The sequence below is a fragment of the Neoarius graeffei genome, chromosome 18, assembly GCF_027579695.1.
Source record: "Neoarius graeffei isolate fNeoGra1 chromosome 18, fNeoGra1.pri, whole genome shotgun sequence".
In the NCBI taxonomy this organism is placed as follows: domain Eukaryota; kingdom Metazoa; phylum Chordata; class Actinopteri; order Siluriformes; family Ariidae; genus Neoarius; species Neoarius graeffei.
This window is the reverse complement of record NC_083586.1, coordinates 37,244,073-37,259,922: the sequence shown is the minus strand read 5'-3', so window position 1 is coordinate 37,259,922 and position 15,850 is coordinate 37,244,073. Positions and strand designations below refer to the sequence as shown.

The window sequence follows — 15,850 nt, the reverse complement described above, 5'->3', positions numbered from 1 at the left end:
AGCGATTTCGGACACAGTCGCTATTTTGAAAACCCACCAGCCGCCTGATCTGACACGTTTTAATTGTGCGACAGTAATGACGTAAATACCAGCGCGACCATAGACATATAAACCTAGACGCTGCATTGAGGTGGTGGCCCGTTGCTGGGATACGTCAGAGTGTCCACCATATTGGATGTGGCAAATCTTCCCCGTAAACCAATGCAAGTAAATGGACTGAACTTCATAAAGCCCCTTTCTACAATAATATTTAACTCAATGCCTTTTATTCACCCATTAAAGGATATGGGACATGGATTTTTTTCTGGGTATAATTATGTATAAAGGACATAAGAAATGCCATCTAAATCACTGCAGGGCGTCAAAAATGTGAAAATCATCACATTATTCAAGTTTTTTTATACATCAGCGTAAAACAAGGATTCGTTAATGAGCTAGGTGGTCACGTGACCCGTGACGTAACAAAAACTTTCCAAGGAGCCAGCGCTTGGGAATCTAATGTAAACAGGTTACCGAAATGGACACCATCGACAGTGACATTCCCGATGTTTCACAGAGATGTGAAGTTAGACCCTATCGATTCGAACCGATAGCTGGAAATTCACATGAACATGGATCTTATCTTTACTCTGACGGGTCAGATGATTCTGAGAGTGAGAGTTCATTCAATCCCCATGAAACTGAAAGCGGTCGGCTCGATAACACTTCCTGGTAAGTTAAAAACAATTCTGCTCAAAGGCTAATGATCTGTTGAAAGAAGTATTATTTTTGTATCATACATTGAAAGTTCATCATAGATCTAGCTAAAGTCCGTTGCAAGCTAGTTTTTTTTTTTTGCTGATATTTTTCGAGATTGATTGAGATACAATGCTTCCAGAGTCCATTTACAGAAGTAAAAGCAAAACAGTAAATGATAGATAGTAAAATTACATAAAATAAATGGGGAAGAAAAATAATAAGAATTAAACAATAGTAGAAATAAAATATAGAATAATAAAATGAAATAAAAGTTTAAAAAACTCTTCTACAACTTCACCACAACTCTTCAATTCGGTACGTAAACAAAGAAGGACAGATATAAGAGTAAATGAGTCAGAATTATGATAATCAATAATTGATACACCCAAAATTATAATACTAATCCTTACCTCGGCTTTCAGACGCTTAGCGAATGCACCTCGTGGTGGCCGTAGCACTTCGGGTTTCACTCCGCCGTCTTGTTCCTGAATTGGGACGTTGGGAACGGCTCCATCTTTAAGTAGCCTCTTAAATTTGGCTTGGCAATTAATATCGCTCAGTACCTGAGTATTAAAGTTGAAAGAATCCTCTGTGAAATGGTCCGAACACAGTTTGTGGGAAACAGTAGGTGCAAAGTTTTTTCTACGGCAGTAGTGAGCCCACACTTTCCTCAGCTTCGGGTCCTTGGGGAATGCAAAAAAACTTACTCCAGAGCATTTCCCATTGGAATTATTGCAACCATAAGCAGCACAATACACCATGATGTCCAATGTATGATGTCCAATGTACGTTAAAGACTATAAAAACAATTTTCTTGTCATCCACTTCTCCATTCATCTACCCGCTTGTGCTGTGCCCGAAAGTTTTTGTGACGTATGATCACGTGACAGCGGCTCTTCCGGTTGTAGAAAATGCATATCGGAAGTCGAGCAGAAATGCCATATAATCATCACGAATATAACGATTTTGCTGAATTTAATAGATGATTTTGTACTTGTTGATGCACTTAATTCATATTTTTAATGGAAAGAAACTGATATAGCGTGCATTTATGTTTCATGTCCCATATCCTTTAAGACACACACGTATATATTTGGGAAACAAACAGGCATCAAAACAACATATATAACTTTTAATGCGATGGTTATAAATAGTGTGCGAAATACCCTGTACACTGCAAACTAGCGACAGATATGCGATAGATAGCTCAGGTAAGCTAATCAGTCAGCATACCGCAGCAAGCTACCAAAACCTGAGGCCACAATAACCAACCTACAAGACTGAATATGATAAATGATGGAAATAGTGGAAAAACTGGAAATGGTGAATGAAAATAAAAATGTACTGTTTTATTTATTGAGTCACCACACAGACCTACTCTCATTGAATAAAGTGAGCTGAATGACCGCCAAACTGAGTTCGGTCAGGTTCTAACGTCATACCAAAACAAAATACATCACTGATTCCTTCACATTCAGAAAGGTTAAAAACATTCATCATATGTTCAAAAACGTTCATCATAGTGTGGCACTGTATTATCTAATTCTCACTGCTTATAACTCTACACCTACCCGGTGGAGATGAGCTGGGAGACTGAAGGAACAGCTCCCTCTCTGATCCTGACTGTCTGACCTGTTCTGTCAAAATCCTCCGTTCTGAAGTGTTCACTGCAGAGCATGGATGACGGAGTAGCAGAAAACCCTTCCTGTCGCACAGCTGTCTCCTACTGCTTTTTCATGTCTTTATTTTTGGGAAACCTACATACAGTAGTATGTGAAAAGTTAGCTAAGCAACTAACAACAATCAGCGTAGTTACGAAGGAAATACTTCGTTGTTTGGAGACAGGTTTCACCGAGCGGCTATTATGCGCGAGACTTCATATTAGCTACAAAGTCAGAAAAATCTGTTCGTAAAATTACGTTATAATGACCAAATACAATGAAAAGTATTTTTCCAGTCTCACCTGTGAAAGGTAATCCCATGTGATCTCGTTTGGACGGTAAACCTGTTGGTACAGTTAAACGCAGCACATGAACGAGGCATCTTTATTCTCGGCTACTGTCTAGACGCTATACCAGAGACGGTTGAAGAATCTCCACTTTGCCACATCCAATATGGCGGCGAGGATGACATATGATTCTACGCAGAAGGTGGCGTCTATGTTTATATGTCTATGAGCACGACGGAGTAGTGCCCGAAAGAGTTTTTTCCATTTTACCAATGAGCTCACTATATAGTCCTCGATATAGTAATTCCCTATATAGGGAGTAGTGAATAAGTGAGCGATTTCAGACACAGGGTGTGTGTGTGTGTCTGAACCTCAAAAATTCTCTGGTGATGCTTATTTGTAATGATTTGAAAATTACAAGTAATACAAACACCTGTATTAACTAAAATAAAATTAGATTTGACATAATTAAAATATGGGCGGCACAGTGGTGTAGTGGTTAGCGCTGTCGCCTCACAGCAAGAAGGTCCTGGGTTCGAGCCCCGGGGCCAGCGAGGGCCTTTCTGTGCGGAGTTTGCATGTTCTCCCCGTGTCCGCGTGGGTTTCCTCCGGGTGCTCCGGTTTCCCCCACAGTCCAAAGACATGCAGGTTAGGTTAACTGGTGGCTCTAAATTGACCGTAGGTGTGAATGCGAGTGTGAATGGTTGTCTGTGTCTATGTGTCAGCCCTGTGATGACCTGGCGACTTGTCCAGGGTGTACCCCGCCTTTCGCTCGTAGTCAGCTGGGATAGGCTCCAGCTTGCCTGCGACCCTGTAGAAGGATAAAAGCGGCTAGAGATAATGAGATGAGATGAGAATGAGATAATTAAAATATGTCCGAAGTTAAGACTAAGACAGGGATAGGTTTCCCAAAAACCTTTTAACGCTAAGAGCATCTTGACTAGGAGAGAGAGTGTTCATTGTGCTGCTCGCTCTACCATTTAACGACAATCTTTGTGGTGCGATGCTTTTGGGAAACTCCGCACTGATCAGCAGCAGTGAACCAGGTGATTAGTGACTGGGTGAGCTGATTTTCATATAACTCTTATAACAACTCGTTTTTAGAATAATAGTTTGATTTAAAAAAAAAACGAAGGGCACTCGGTAGAGTGCATACCTCTGCCGTGCCACATATCCGGATTTGCATCAAAATCTAATCAATTGCTCCTTGGCCCATGGCCCACATTTCCTCAAAATTTCATCAAAATCCGTTCACTGCTTTTTGAGTTACGCTGGGAACAGACAAACAAACCGAGATAAAAACATCACCTCCTCCAACAAAGATGGTGGAGGTGGAAAAGTCGTAGAACTCTTTCGTTCACTTCTCAGTCACTAGGAGCTTTTTTTGTTGCCTTTAACCATGGCCTGTTTTTCCTGCAGTATACAGTAAACGAGGTTTTGTACATGTAAACTTTTTTTTGTGACCCATCTTCATGTTGGAAACCAAAAATAAAACTTTTAAGAGGGCAATCTAAAGCACGCTGTAGTATCTTCTATAAACACTGCAAAATTAATTTAGCATGAGTTTTCAGAGTATAGGAAACATCCTAACTCCTGACCATGTGTTTCCCCGCAGTGATCGAACAGCTCACTGATGCATGATGGACCCTGTGGGCCTGTGTATGCGCACACACCCATGTGGAGAGAAGGATACAGATACAGCCAACCCCAAAGCCTTTCGTACCGGACTGCGAAGAGCACTGTATATGTTCGCTGTTCCTCGAGTGCATGCAGCTGATATTCCTGATCCACAGGCCGGGCTTCAGTCTTTACCAAAACATGTGGGCAAACCAGAGTTCCCAGACACAGGATGGGACCGCATTAAAGACCTATTCAACCAAGGGTTAGTTTCTCTCAGCTACTTCTGTATGTTTGGATGAATAATTTTATTGAGCTCGTCGTGTATAAAGGGAAATCGCTGACCTGAAGCATTTGCATAAGGAAGCACGTATTCCCTGTGTGTGCTCCTGCCTCACCCCCCAGTGTTCCCAGGACAGGCTCCTGGGTATTTTAGGCCAAGTTTACATTAGACCGTATCTGTCTCGTTTTCTTCGCGGATGCACTGTCCGTTTACATTAAACCGCCTGGAAACGCCGGGAAACGGGAATCCGCCAGGGTCCACGTATTCAATCCAGATCGTGTCTGGTCCGGTGCTGTGTAAACATTGAGAATACGCGGATATGCTGTGCTGAGCTCTAGCTGGCGTCGTCATTGGACAACGTCACTGTGACATCCACCTTCCTGATTCGCTGGCGTTGGTCATGTGACACGACTGCTGAAAAACGGCACGGACTTCCGCCTTGTATCACCTTTCATTAAAGAGTATAAAAGTATGAAAATACTGCAAATACTGATGCAAATACTGCCCATTGTGTAGTTATGATTGTCTTTAGGCTTGCCATCCTTCCACTTGCAAGTGGTAAGTGATATGCGCTGGGATCACACACACAGCGGCTCAGTCCCGAATTACTGCTCGTGCACTTCACTCGCGCGCTCTGTGAGCTGCGCAGGGCCGGAGTGCGCACCCTCCAGAGGGCACTCGCTGTTCAGGGCGGAGTGATTTGGAGCGCAGGATGCCTGCGGAGCCGAACGTATCCGTGTATTGGTGTTGCTGTGTGCACGCAAATCGTGTATTGGCGTTGCTGTGTGCACGCTAATCGTTTTAAAAACGTTAATCTGATGATCCACTGATACGGTCTAATGTAAACCCCACCTTAGGGAGCACGTGTTCAGGGTTTAACTCTTCTAATGTGTATTTAGGGGCATTTTAGTTTAGCTACATTTGAATATTGCCAACCTCTCAGGGTTAAATTTACTATCTAATATAACTTGATACAGCTAGTTTGTGATTACAAATAAACACATGATGTCAAGGGTCTGTAATAACGTTTTAGAAGAAAATTTGCAGTGACGGAAATTACAACCCACTGTTATCAAAATTTATTTTATTTATTAACAAGTTCTTATTTTATTCGCGGTCCGGTTTCCATCAAATCCTGCACTCTGATTGGCTGGCAAGCGGGTCTGTATCCTATGATACGGACCCCGGTTATGGACCTCTGGTGACTCGCTCGTTCACAAAAATAACAACAAACATAGTAGCATTTTTTGTCAACATTTATCTTTTTTTTTTAATAAGATTTATTTATAAGCTTATAAGAGTAGTATTAATTTTACATCATGGATAGCGATAATGACAGTCTTCAAAGCGAAAGCAAGTTTTGCTATGGCATCAATTTTGTGCCAAAATGTTCATACAATACTTTTGAAATATCAAACAAAAACGACAAATCAAAATACAAAAAAAAAGTCAATTTTTTTAGACTGGCAAACAAATTATTTGTGTAATCGTGCAAAATATCAGTCTATTACTCTTCAGAAACCTTTTATTTTTGTTCCGCGTCTTTCTCAGTTTTGTTTGACATAATTTATTTTGGTTGCGATTCCAGCTTTCTCGTTTGCGCTCCCTGACTTTTTGCTTGCAGTTTTGGCACAAACTTCCCGTGTGGGTGGGCTGTCCAGGAATGCATTCCCATTGGCTAACTTGTGTTTGACTGACAGCTACGCTCAGCCATTCCCTACTCGGATTCTGGCAGACTGTGTGACGAGTGACCAATCCACTGACGGTAAACAAGGATCGAGTGGACTTCAGTGGCGACTATGATATTGAATTAATTCAACAAAGTGTAAGTACAGGACAAATGTGTTGTATGTGTTGCAGTAGTGCACATTATGCAGGTGTGTTTAACGTTAGCAAGACAGCTATTATATTGGGTAGTGGAGCTAAGGCTAACATTTGACTTGCCATGAAACACCTGCATAATGTGTACTACTGCAACACACAACACATTTGTCCCGCACTTACACTTTGTTGAATTAATTCAATATCATAGTCGCCACTGAAGTCCACTCGATCCTTGTTTACCGTCAATGGATCGGTCACTCGTCAAACAGTCCGCCAGAATCCGAGTAGGGAATGGCTGAGCGTAGCTGTCAGTCAAACACAAGTTAGCCAATGGGAATGCATTCCTGGACAGCCCGCCCACACGTGAAGTTTGTGCCAAAACTGCAAGCAAAAAGTCAGGGAGCGCAAACGAGAAAGCTGGAATCGCAACCAAAATAAATTACGTCAAACAAAACTGAGAAAGACGCGGAACAAAAATAAAAGGTTTCTGAAGAGTAATAGACTGATATTTTGCACGATTACACGAATAATTTGTTTGCCAGTCTAAAAAAAATTTACTTTTTTTTTCGTATTTTGATTTGTCGTTTTTGTTTGATATTTCAAAAGTATTGTATGAACATTTTGGCACAAAATTGATTCCATATTTTACTACCCTGAGGAAGAAGAAGTAAAATAAAACATTTCAGGAGAAAGCTAAAAACCTCTAACTTACTAAAGCCGAGCAAAAACATGGCTGAATCCTGAATGACTCAATTTTGTATAAATAGGGGACTACGTAGGCGGCAAAATGTAGTTTTTTTTTTTTTTTTTTCCTGCCATGGAAGTGCACTTGTATACCGAGGAGGAAGCAATTTGTATTACAGCCGTGAATGAGGATTCAAAATGGCGGCTCGCCTCGGCTCAGCTTTCCCTTTCGGGCGCTTTCGTTTTCTGTTAGAATTTGGTAAAGAAAAAATAAATATATTATTTACCAGCTTAAGGTCAGTCCGTATGGTGAAATACCGTGACCTCGGCCCAGAGGGCCTCGCTCAGTACTTTCAAGACCTCGGTCACGGTATTTCACCATATGGACCGACCTTAAGCTGGTAAATAACATATATATGTTTTGGATATTTATGGAAACCCATTTCCACTACATGGGGAAAAAAAAGAAAGAAGTCACACAGCATGTTATAATCATGAGAACATCTCGTATCATTATGACTTTGTATCTCATAATTGAGATACTGTGTCATAATTATGACTAATTAATTAACAGTCGTTCACAGAAGGCTCAGTGAATAATAACCAAGACGAAGTCGAGGTTATTATTCACTGATATTCACTGAGCCTGAGGTGGATAATTGTTTCAATATAAATACACAGGTGATTATTTAAAAAAAATGTGTTAGAAAACCATTTATTTCAATCTTCAAAAGCGGCATGCAAATATAATGCGCACAGACTTGTCACTTATCTACGCCGACTCACATAAAATACTATGTTTTGAGAGATATAAAATAAATCACAATTCCACCTTGCCTTTGAATACTTTGAGACTAAACTTCGTAGCATCTTTTAGTGCTTTTAGGAACAGCATTTTCTTTCCTAATTTGTAATTCTTCCTCACTTACGGTGACAAAGCAATTGGCCGCCATTTTGCCAAGTTGCTTGAGGTGATTGGTTAAGCAATTCGGACTATTTCTTGATAATCAGTGCGTGCAATTTCCTATCATCACCTCTGTATTTATACTAATTCATAAGTGTTGCCAGGCAAAACAAACCTCGCTCGGTAGCACTTATGATGAATATTGTTAGGGTCCAACCCAGTCTGAACGGTCCTTATTTCTCGAGACCCCCGATGCCTTCGTGCCCCTCGGATCCGGGATGAAATACCGCGAGAGAAACAGACAGGAAAACCAGAAAGGTTTCACAGCCAGTTTATTCACAGTCACTTCGTCGAAATGAAAACATTCTTGAAAACAGTCTATAGCATCCATTTATCTCTGTGTTTTTGTCTACGTGTGTGTGTGTGTGTGTGTAATGTGCCTGTGTGTGAGCGTGTGTTGTGTGTGCGTCTGTGTAGAAATGTGCGTGCGTGTGTGTGTGTGTGTGTGGGATGTCAGCCTATGACATCAGCTATGTTCGTCTCCTCACTTGCGTGCAATTGAGGGGACCTTGATCTGAAAATAATAATAATAATCTCCATCAGTGTGTGTGTGTGTGTGTGTATAAATCTTGAATCAATCGTAATATAATAACATATTTCTGATCATATGACATGATAGCAAGGTACAGACAGATTTTAAAGGTCTCTGCTTACGTACACCCCTTCAGGTCAGATATAACATAGAGCATGGAATTTTTAAACACAGATATGTCTAGTCTACGAAGTCTATTCAAAGAAGGTCAAATACATCAGAAATTAATGAGTTTACACAGAAAGGGATCTAATAGCTAACATATTAAAACCATAATTTCTTAACACATGAATGTGTGCTAAGTCAGTAAATTACATCTTGATTTCAAAATAACAACAAACTTAAGAAAGTCACACGAAACATAAATGAGAATATGTCTGAAAGAGAAAACAATTAAACAACTAACAGGATTCAGAATTAAACTCATAACTAAATTAGTTTAATGCTTTTAAACTAAAACCCTTAGAATCATAAAGTCTTAACAACCCTAAATTATATTCTGTAATTATAAAACTAACTTACAACTATAAAACTAACATTAATCACTAAATGCATCGATTAAATCCAAATCACTACCATAGTATATGCAATAGTCCAAAAAAGGATCTTTAAAAAAGCTCTAAAATCTAAAGTCTTAACTAACATGAATCACTTAATGCAGCCTTAATTCTACCATTACAGATTCAGATTCAAAGTGAGTGTGTGTGGGTCGATCTGACATCAAAACAGACCTTGGCGGATCTTTCAGACACATCTCTGATCAAAAATACACATTCATATCAAAATAAACAAAATGTTCCCAAACAATGTCCAGCCGAGACATAAGGTCATTTCAACCAATAATATAATTTTGTCACAGAATAATTTGCTAACTTCTTGGCCAAGAATTAATACTTATATAAACCTACATATAACCTACATATAATAAAATCTAACCTAACAAATATGAAGGAAGATATCGCAAAAAAATAATGTACCGTATGGGTACATGTGGCTACTGCTTATAAATAAAACTGTTTTCTGATACCATGTCCATACAGTAAATATCGCATATACAGTCAAGCCGGAAAGTCTACACACCCCTTTCACCTTCTCCACGTTTTATTACGTTACAGACTTATTCTACAAAAGATTTAGTTCATTTTTTGTCCCAAATTCTACACAAAATAGCCCATAATGACAAAGTGAAAGCAGATTTTTAGAAAATATGCAATTTTATTTTACTGACAAAAACAGGTTATTTATGGGTTACATATCTGTACACACCCTTAGCCTAATATTTGGTTGATGCACCTTTGGCAGCAATTACAGCTTCAAGGTGTCTTGGGAAAGAAGCTACAAGCTTGGCACACTTGTTTCTGGACATTTTTGCCCATTCCTCTTGGCATATCCTTGCAAGATCCGTCAGGTTGGATGGGGAGCATCGGTACACAGCCATTTTCAGCTCCTTCCACAGATGTTCAATTGGATTCAGGTCTGGGCTCTGGCTGGGCCACTCAAGGACATTCACAGACTTTCTCCAAAGCCACTCCTTTGTTCTCTTGGCTGTGTGCGTCGGGTCGTTGTCATGTTGGAAGGTAAACCTTCGCCCCAGTCTGAGGTCCAGAGCGCTCTGGAGCAGGTTTTCTTCAAGAATCTCAATGTACTTCACTGCATTCATCTTTCCCTCTATCAGGACTAGTCATCCCATTCCCGCTGCTGCAAAACATCCCCACATCATGATGCTGCCACCACCATGCTTCACTGTAGGGATGGCATTAACCAGGTGATGAGCGGTGCCTGGTTTCCTCCAGACGTGACGCTTGGTATTCAGGCCAAAAAGTTCAATTTTGGTTTCATCAGACCAGAGAATCTTGTTTCTCATGGTTTGAAAGTCCTCTAGGTGCCTTTTAGCAAACTCCAAGCAATTTGTCATGTGCCTTTGACAAAGGAGTGGCTTCCATCTGGCCACTCTACCATAAAGGCCTGATTTGTGGAGTGCTGCCTGGATGGTTGATCTTCTGAAAGGTTCTCCCATCTCCACAAGGATATGCTGGAGCTCTGTCAGACTGACCCTCGGGTTCCTGCTCACCTCCCTGGCCAAGGCCCGTCTTCCCCGATCACTCAGTTTGGCTGGGCGGCCAGGTCTAGGAAGATTCTTGGTGGTTCCAAACTTTTTTTCCATTTATGAACGATGGTGGCCACTGTGCTCTTTGGGACCTGTAAAGCTGCAGCAATTTTTCTGTACCCTTCTCCAGATCTATTCCTTGACACAATCCTGTTTCTGAGGTCTGCAGATAATTCCTTTGACCCCATGGCTTGGAGTTTGCTCTGACATGCACCGTCAACTGTGGGACCTTATATAGGCAGGTGTTGGCAATCCCCAATCATGTCCAATCAATTGAATTTACCACAGGTGGACTCCAATTAAGTTGTAGAAACATCTCAAGCAGTATCAGTGGAAACCAAATGCACCTCAGCTCACTTTTGGGTGTCATATTAAAGGGTGTGCACACTTGTGTACATATGATATTTTACATTTTGATTTTTAATAAATTAGCACAAATGTCTAAAAACCTACTTTCACTTGCTCATTATGGGCCATTTTGTGACAAAAAATGAAAATCTATTGTAGAATAAGTCTGTAACGTAATAAAACGTGGAGAAGGTGAAAGGGGTGTGCAGACTTTCTGGCTTGATTGTGTTTACTCTGTGAGGCAGTAGCCACAAAAATGAAGCGTAATCCAAAAACGAACAATTTTTTAAAATCACAGAAGTAAAAATACCAAGTGTTTGTACTTTATATTATTCTACTTTTACTTCTTACAGTTTTCGAAACTGAAACCTCCGAACCGAGGCTGACATACACATGCTGTCGCCATGACCCAAACTCTTATTTCCCGGAAATGGCCTGGAGCTAGAGCTCAGTGGAACGCACTTTCCCTCTGTAAAAGGCATAAACATGTCTGAAAGTGATATTTCTTTAATCTAGTCCATGTATTTCGAATGGTGAACCGAATTGTATACACTCACCACCCATTTTAATCAGAACACGTGTTCTGATGCACACACGCAGTGCGTGACTGTTACACTCTTACATTCTTACAGCATGATGGCGTAGTGGCCAGGGCCTGTATATGAGGCAGTAGCTACAACAAAAACGATTTTGACTGTTTTGGTGACCTTGACTGGATGACCCTCAAAATGTTGGGGATTCTATTTGATACCAATGCCCATCTATCCTGAAAGTTTCGTGAAGATTGATCCAGACGTTTTCCCGGAATATCGTTAACAAAAAAACAAAGAAACCCGACCGAAAACAAGACCTCGGCCCCTAGTGGACTCCGTCCCGGGCGAGGTAATAAAGACTTACTATTTCATAACAATGAGAATTTTCACAAAATTATGACAATCATTAGTATGAGAGAGGATCTCATAATTATTATGAGACAGTAAGTCATAATTATGACAAACCATTATTATGAGAAACCTCATTATTATGGTGGTGGATACGGGCCTCTATAATTATTAGCCTATTTTGGCTGATCATTTTATTCCAAAAAGCCAGGCTGAGATCTATCGCAGCAGAGTGGAGGCAGTGGTAAGGGCAAAAAGGACAAGAAAATAATGAATAATTATTAATAACTTAAAGACCTCGGCCTATAAACAATGTCGGCTTACACCTAATGTGTTCTGTTGATGGAAAGTTCAAGAATAAAAAGCCCTGTTGCTGGATTATGATTGTAAAAGTGTACTGAAGAAGCCATGGAGTTGATTTTAGTTATTTTACACTGTACTGTTTGAGAACCCCTGTCGTCATAGAATCTACAGTGCTGAGCGTAAATGAGTGCACCCCCTTTGAAAAGTAACATTTTAAACAATATCTCAATGAACACAAACAATTTCCAAAATGTTGGCAAGACAAAGTTTAATATAACATCTGTTTAACTTATAACGGGAAAGTAAGGTTAATAATATAACTTAGATTACACATTTTTTTTCAGTTTTACTCAAATTAGGATGGTGCAAAAATGAGTACACCCCACAACAAAAGCTACTACATCTAGTACTTTGTATGGCCTCCATGATTTTTAATGACAGCACCAAGTCTTCTAGGCATGGAATGAACAAGTTGGTGACATTTTGCAGCATCAATCTTTTTCCATTCTTCAACAATGACCTCTTTTAGTGACTGGATGCTGAATGGAGAGTGATGCTCAACTTGTCTCTTCAGAATTCCCCATAGGTGTTCGATTGGGTTCAGATCAGGAGACATACTCGGCCACTGAATCACTTTCACCCTGTTCTTCTTCAGAAATCCAACAGTGGCTTTAGATGTGCGTTTAGGATCATTGTCATGTTGGAAAAGTGCACGATGACCAAGGGCACGGAGTGATGGTAGCATCTTCTCTTCCAGTATAGAGCAATACATCTGTGAATTCATGATGCCATCAATGAAATGTAGCTCCCCGACACCAGCAGCACTCATGCAGCCCCACATAAGGACACTGCCACCACCATGTTTCACTGTAGGTACCATGCATTTTTCTTTGTATTCCTCACCTTTGCGAAGCCATACAGTTTTGAAGCCATCAGTTCCAAAAACATTTATCTTGGTCTCATCACTCCAGAGTATAGAGTCCCAGTAGTCTTCATCTTTGTCAGCATGGGCCCTGGCAAACTCTAGGCAGGCTTTTTTGCGCCTGGGCTTTAGGAGAGGCTTCTTTCGTGGACAGCATCCATGCATGCCATTCCTCTGCAGTGTACGCTGTATTGTGTCACGGGAAATAGTCACCCCAGTTTGGCTTTCTACTTCTTTAGATAACTCTAGTGAACTTGCATACCGATTTTCTTCAGTCCTTCTCATCAGAAGGCGCTCCTGTCGAGGTGTTAACTTCCGTGGACGACCTGGACGTCTCTGTGAGATGGTTGCAGTTCCATCTTTCCTAAATTTTTGGACCACTTTTGCTACAGTATTCTGACTGATGAGTAAAGCGTTGCTGATCATCTTGTAGCCTTCACTTTTGTGGTGTAAAGAAATTATTTTCTTTGGGGAATTCTGAAGAGACCAGTTGAGCATCACTCTCCATCCAGCATCCGGTCACTAAAAGAGGTCATTGTTGAAGAATGGAAAAAGATTGATGTTGCAAAATGTCGCCAACTTGTTCATTCCATGCCTAGAAGACTTGGTGCTATCATTAAAAATCATGGAGGCCATACAAAGTACTAGATGTAGTAGTTTTTGTTGTGGGGTGTACTCATTTTTGCAACACCCTAATTTGAGTAAAACTGGAAAAATGTTGTGGCAGCGGGGACGTGGTCAAGCGTCGGTCTGTGAATGGAGGGTGGAGTCAGGGAAGGTAAGTGGCGGAATCACTGCACCTGACGGGAATTAACCTGTGTTTGTGTGTCTTCCCCAGTGACTGCGCCCTATAAGAGGAGAGGGAGAGCGGAGGAAGGGAGCTACTCCCCAACCTGGAGACTTGTGTGTGTGTGTGTGTGTGTGTGTGTGTAGTTAAGGCTGAAAAGCTAAAATAAACGGGTTTTTGAGAACTCAGTTCTGGTCTGCCGTGCATCTGTGCTCCACCCACCTAGAACACTTGCTACAAATGTGTAATCTAAGTTATATTATTAACCTTACTTTCCCGTTATAAGTTAAACAGATGTTATATTAAACTTTGTCTTGTCAACATTTTGGAAATTGTTTGTGTTCATTGAGATATTGTTTAAAATGTTACTTTTCAAAGGGGGTGCACTCATTTACGCTCAGCACTGTAGATTTCTGATTTTCATTTTCCCTCCAGAGACCGACAGATGTATTCGGAAGAGGTGAGGAATGTGGGTAAGAGTGCTCTGACAGCAGCCTTGGTGGGACTGCTTTATGGAGGCCTGCCTGGAGCCCGACATGCCCGCGAGAGATTCATCCAGCTGAGCCAGGCTGAGATCTATCGCAGCAGAGTGGAGGCAGTGGTAAGGGCAAAAAGGACAAGAAAATAATGAATAATTATTAGCAGACTATTTGAACCTACAGGCAAGACACACCAAATATATATGTATATTTATATATCGACATATAAAAGGTAGATAAGCTTGATGAAGGATGTAGAATTGGGTGAAAAAATGTGATCCCTGTGACCCTGACCATGGCACATCTCTGAGCTGTAGAAAGAAAATAGTCATGGGGCATAAAAGTAAACAAAGAAGTATGTTTCTCACTGAAAGCACTTCCACTTACAGAAGTATTAGGCTTTTATAAATGCTGTAGATATTGTTATTCCACCATCTGAGGGACATGGAACTGGGGAAGATTATTGCTGTAATACAAGTTAAATAACTACTAAGGCTACATCCACACGACAACAAGATTTTTTTTTTTTTAAATATCACGTCCACATGGGCAACGGATCAGTAAAATATCAGGTTCATATGGCAACGCAACGCTTGCTGAAAACGATGCAATACACATGCCACACCTCTACGTGCGCTGTAAGACGGTCCCATCGGAGACACCAGAACAATAGAAGAAGTAGACGCATGCGCATAAACCCCTTCTTCTGTAGCATCAGCCACATAAAGTTTTGATTATTAATCAGTAGCGTAAAACGAAAGACGCGGAAAGAGGAATGAATGGGGTTAGATGGAGAGAGAGAGAGAGAGAGAGAGAGGAATGAACGGGGGTAGATGGAAGCCGGGACGCCAACATTCTGATATCCTCCAGAATTCTTTAATGGTCCGGAATAAATTGAATGCTACACGTTGATGGATTACTTTGTTCTTCTACGCCCTTTTTGAGGAATGTATTGTCGGACTTAAACCAACATCTGAAGAGGTGAGATCGCTCCTTTTTTTCCCTGTTTTTGCTGGCGGGATTGTTTTTGTTTTTGGAAAGCGCACGGGCGGTGCGCGGTTTGGTACTGCTTCCGCAGTGTTTGGACTAAAGACTCTGCCCTAAGGGCTATTTTCTCTCTCTCTCTCTCTCTCTCTCTCTCTCTCTCTCTCTCACTTTGCACCATTACACAATAAATATTCACAGTGAAAATATTTTGTAAGCGCGTTTCATGAACCAAGTTATAGGATTTGTTGACAACTCGCATCGAGTTCGTTACACTTCTACCCGGCGTGAAGCACTCACAGTCATGTGGTTGTGACGTCATCGTAAACAAATCCGTTCTACTCATCCAGACAACTTCGCAACGGCGCCGTTGCCAGATTTTTCCACTCTGGAACCCGTTCTCAAAAGATTTAGTTTTGGGGCACCCAAAACGCCAGTGCCGTGTGGAC

The 15,850-nt window shown here is 40.9% G+C and overlaps 1 protein-coding gene across 3 annotated transcripts in view; it reads left to right on the top strand.

Moving 5' to 3' along the window:
- The window catches only part of timmdc1 (translocase of inner mitochondrial membrane domain containing 1), a 40,216-nt gene that overhangs the window by 5,289 nt on the left and 19,077 nt on the right, over positions 1-15,850 (top strand). For 2 of the 3 annotated variants that reach the window (XM_060898764.1, XM_060898762.1), the window contains exons 2-3: positions 4,302-4,568; positions 14,374-14,539. In XM_060898764.1, the coding sequence (XP_060754747.1) occupies positions 4,324-4,568; positions 14,374-14,539 (411 nt within the window). In that variant the 5' untranslated portion in view covers positions 4,302-4,323. Of the gene's footprint in view, positions 1-110; positions 712-4,301; positions 4,569-14,373; positions 14,540-15,850 lie in introns of those variants that run through there. The other variant, XM_060898763.1, reaches the window with a different exon arrangement.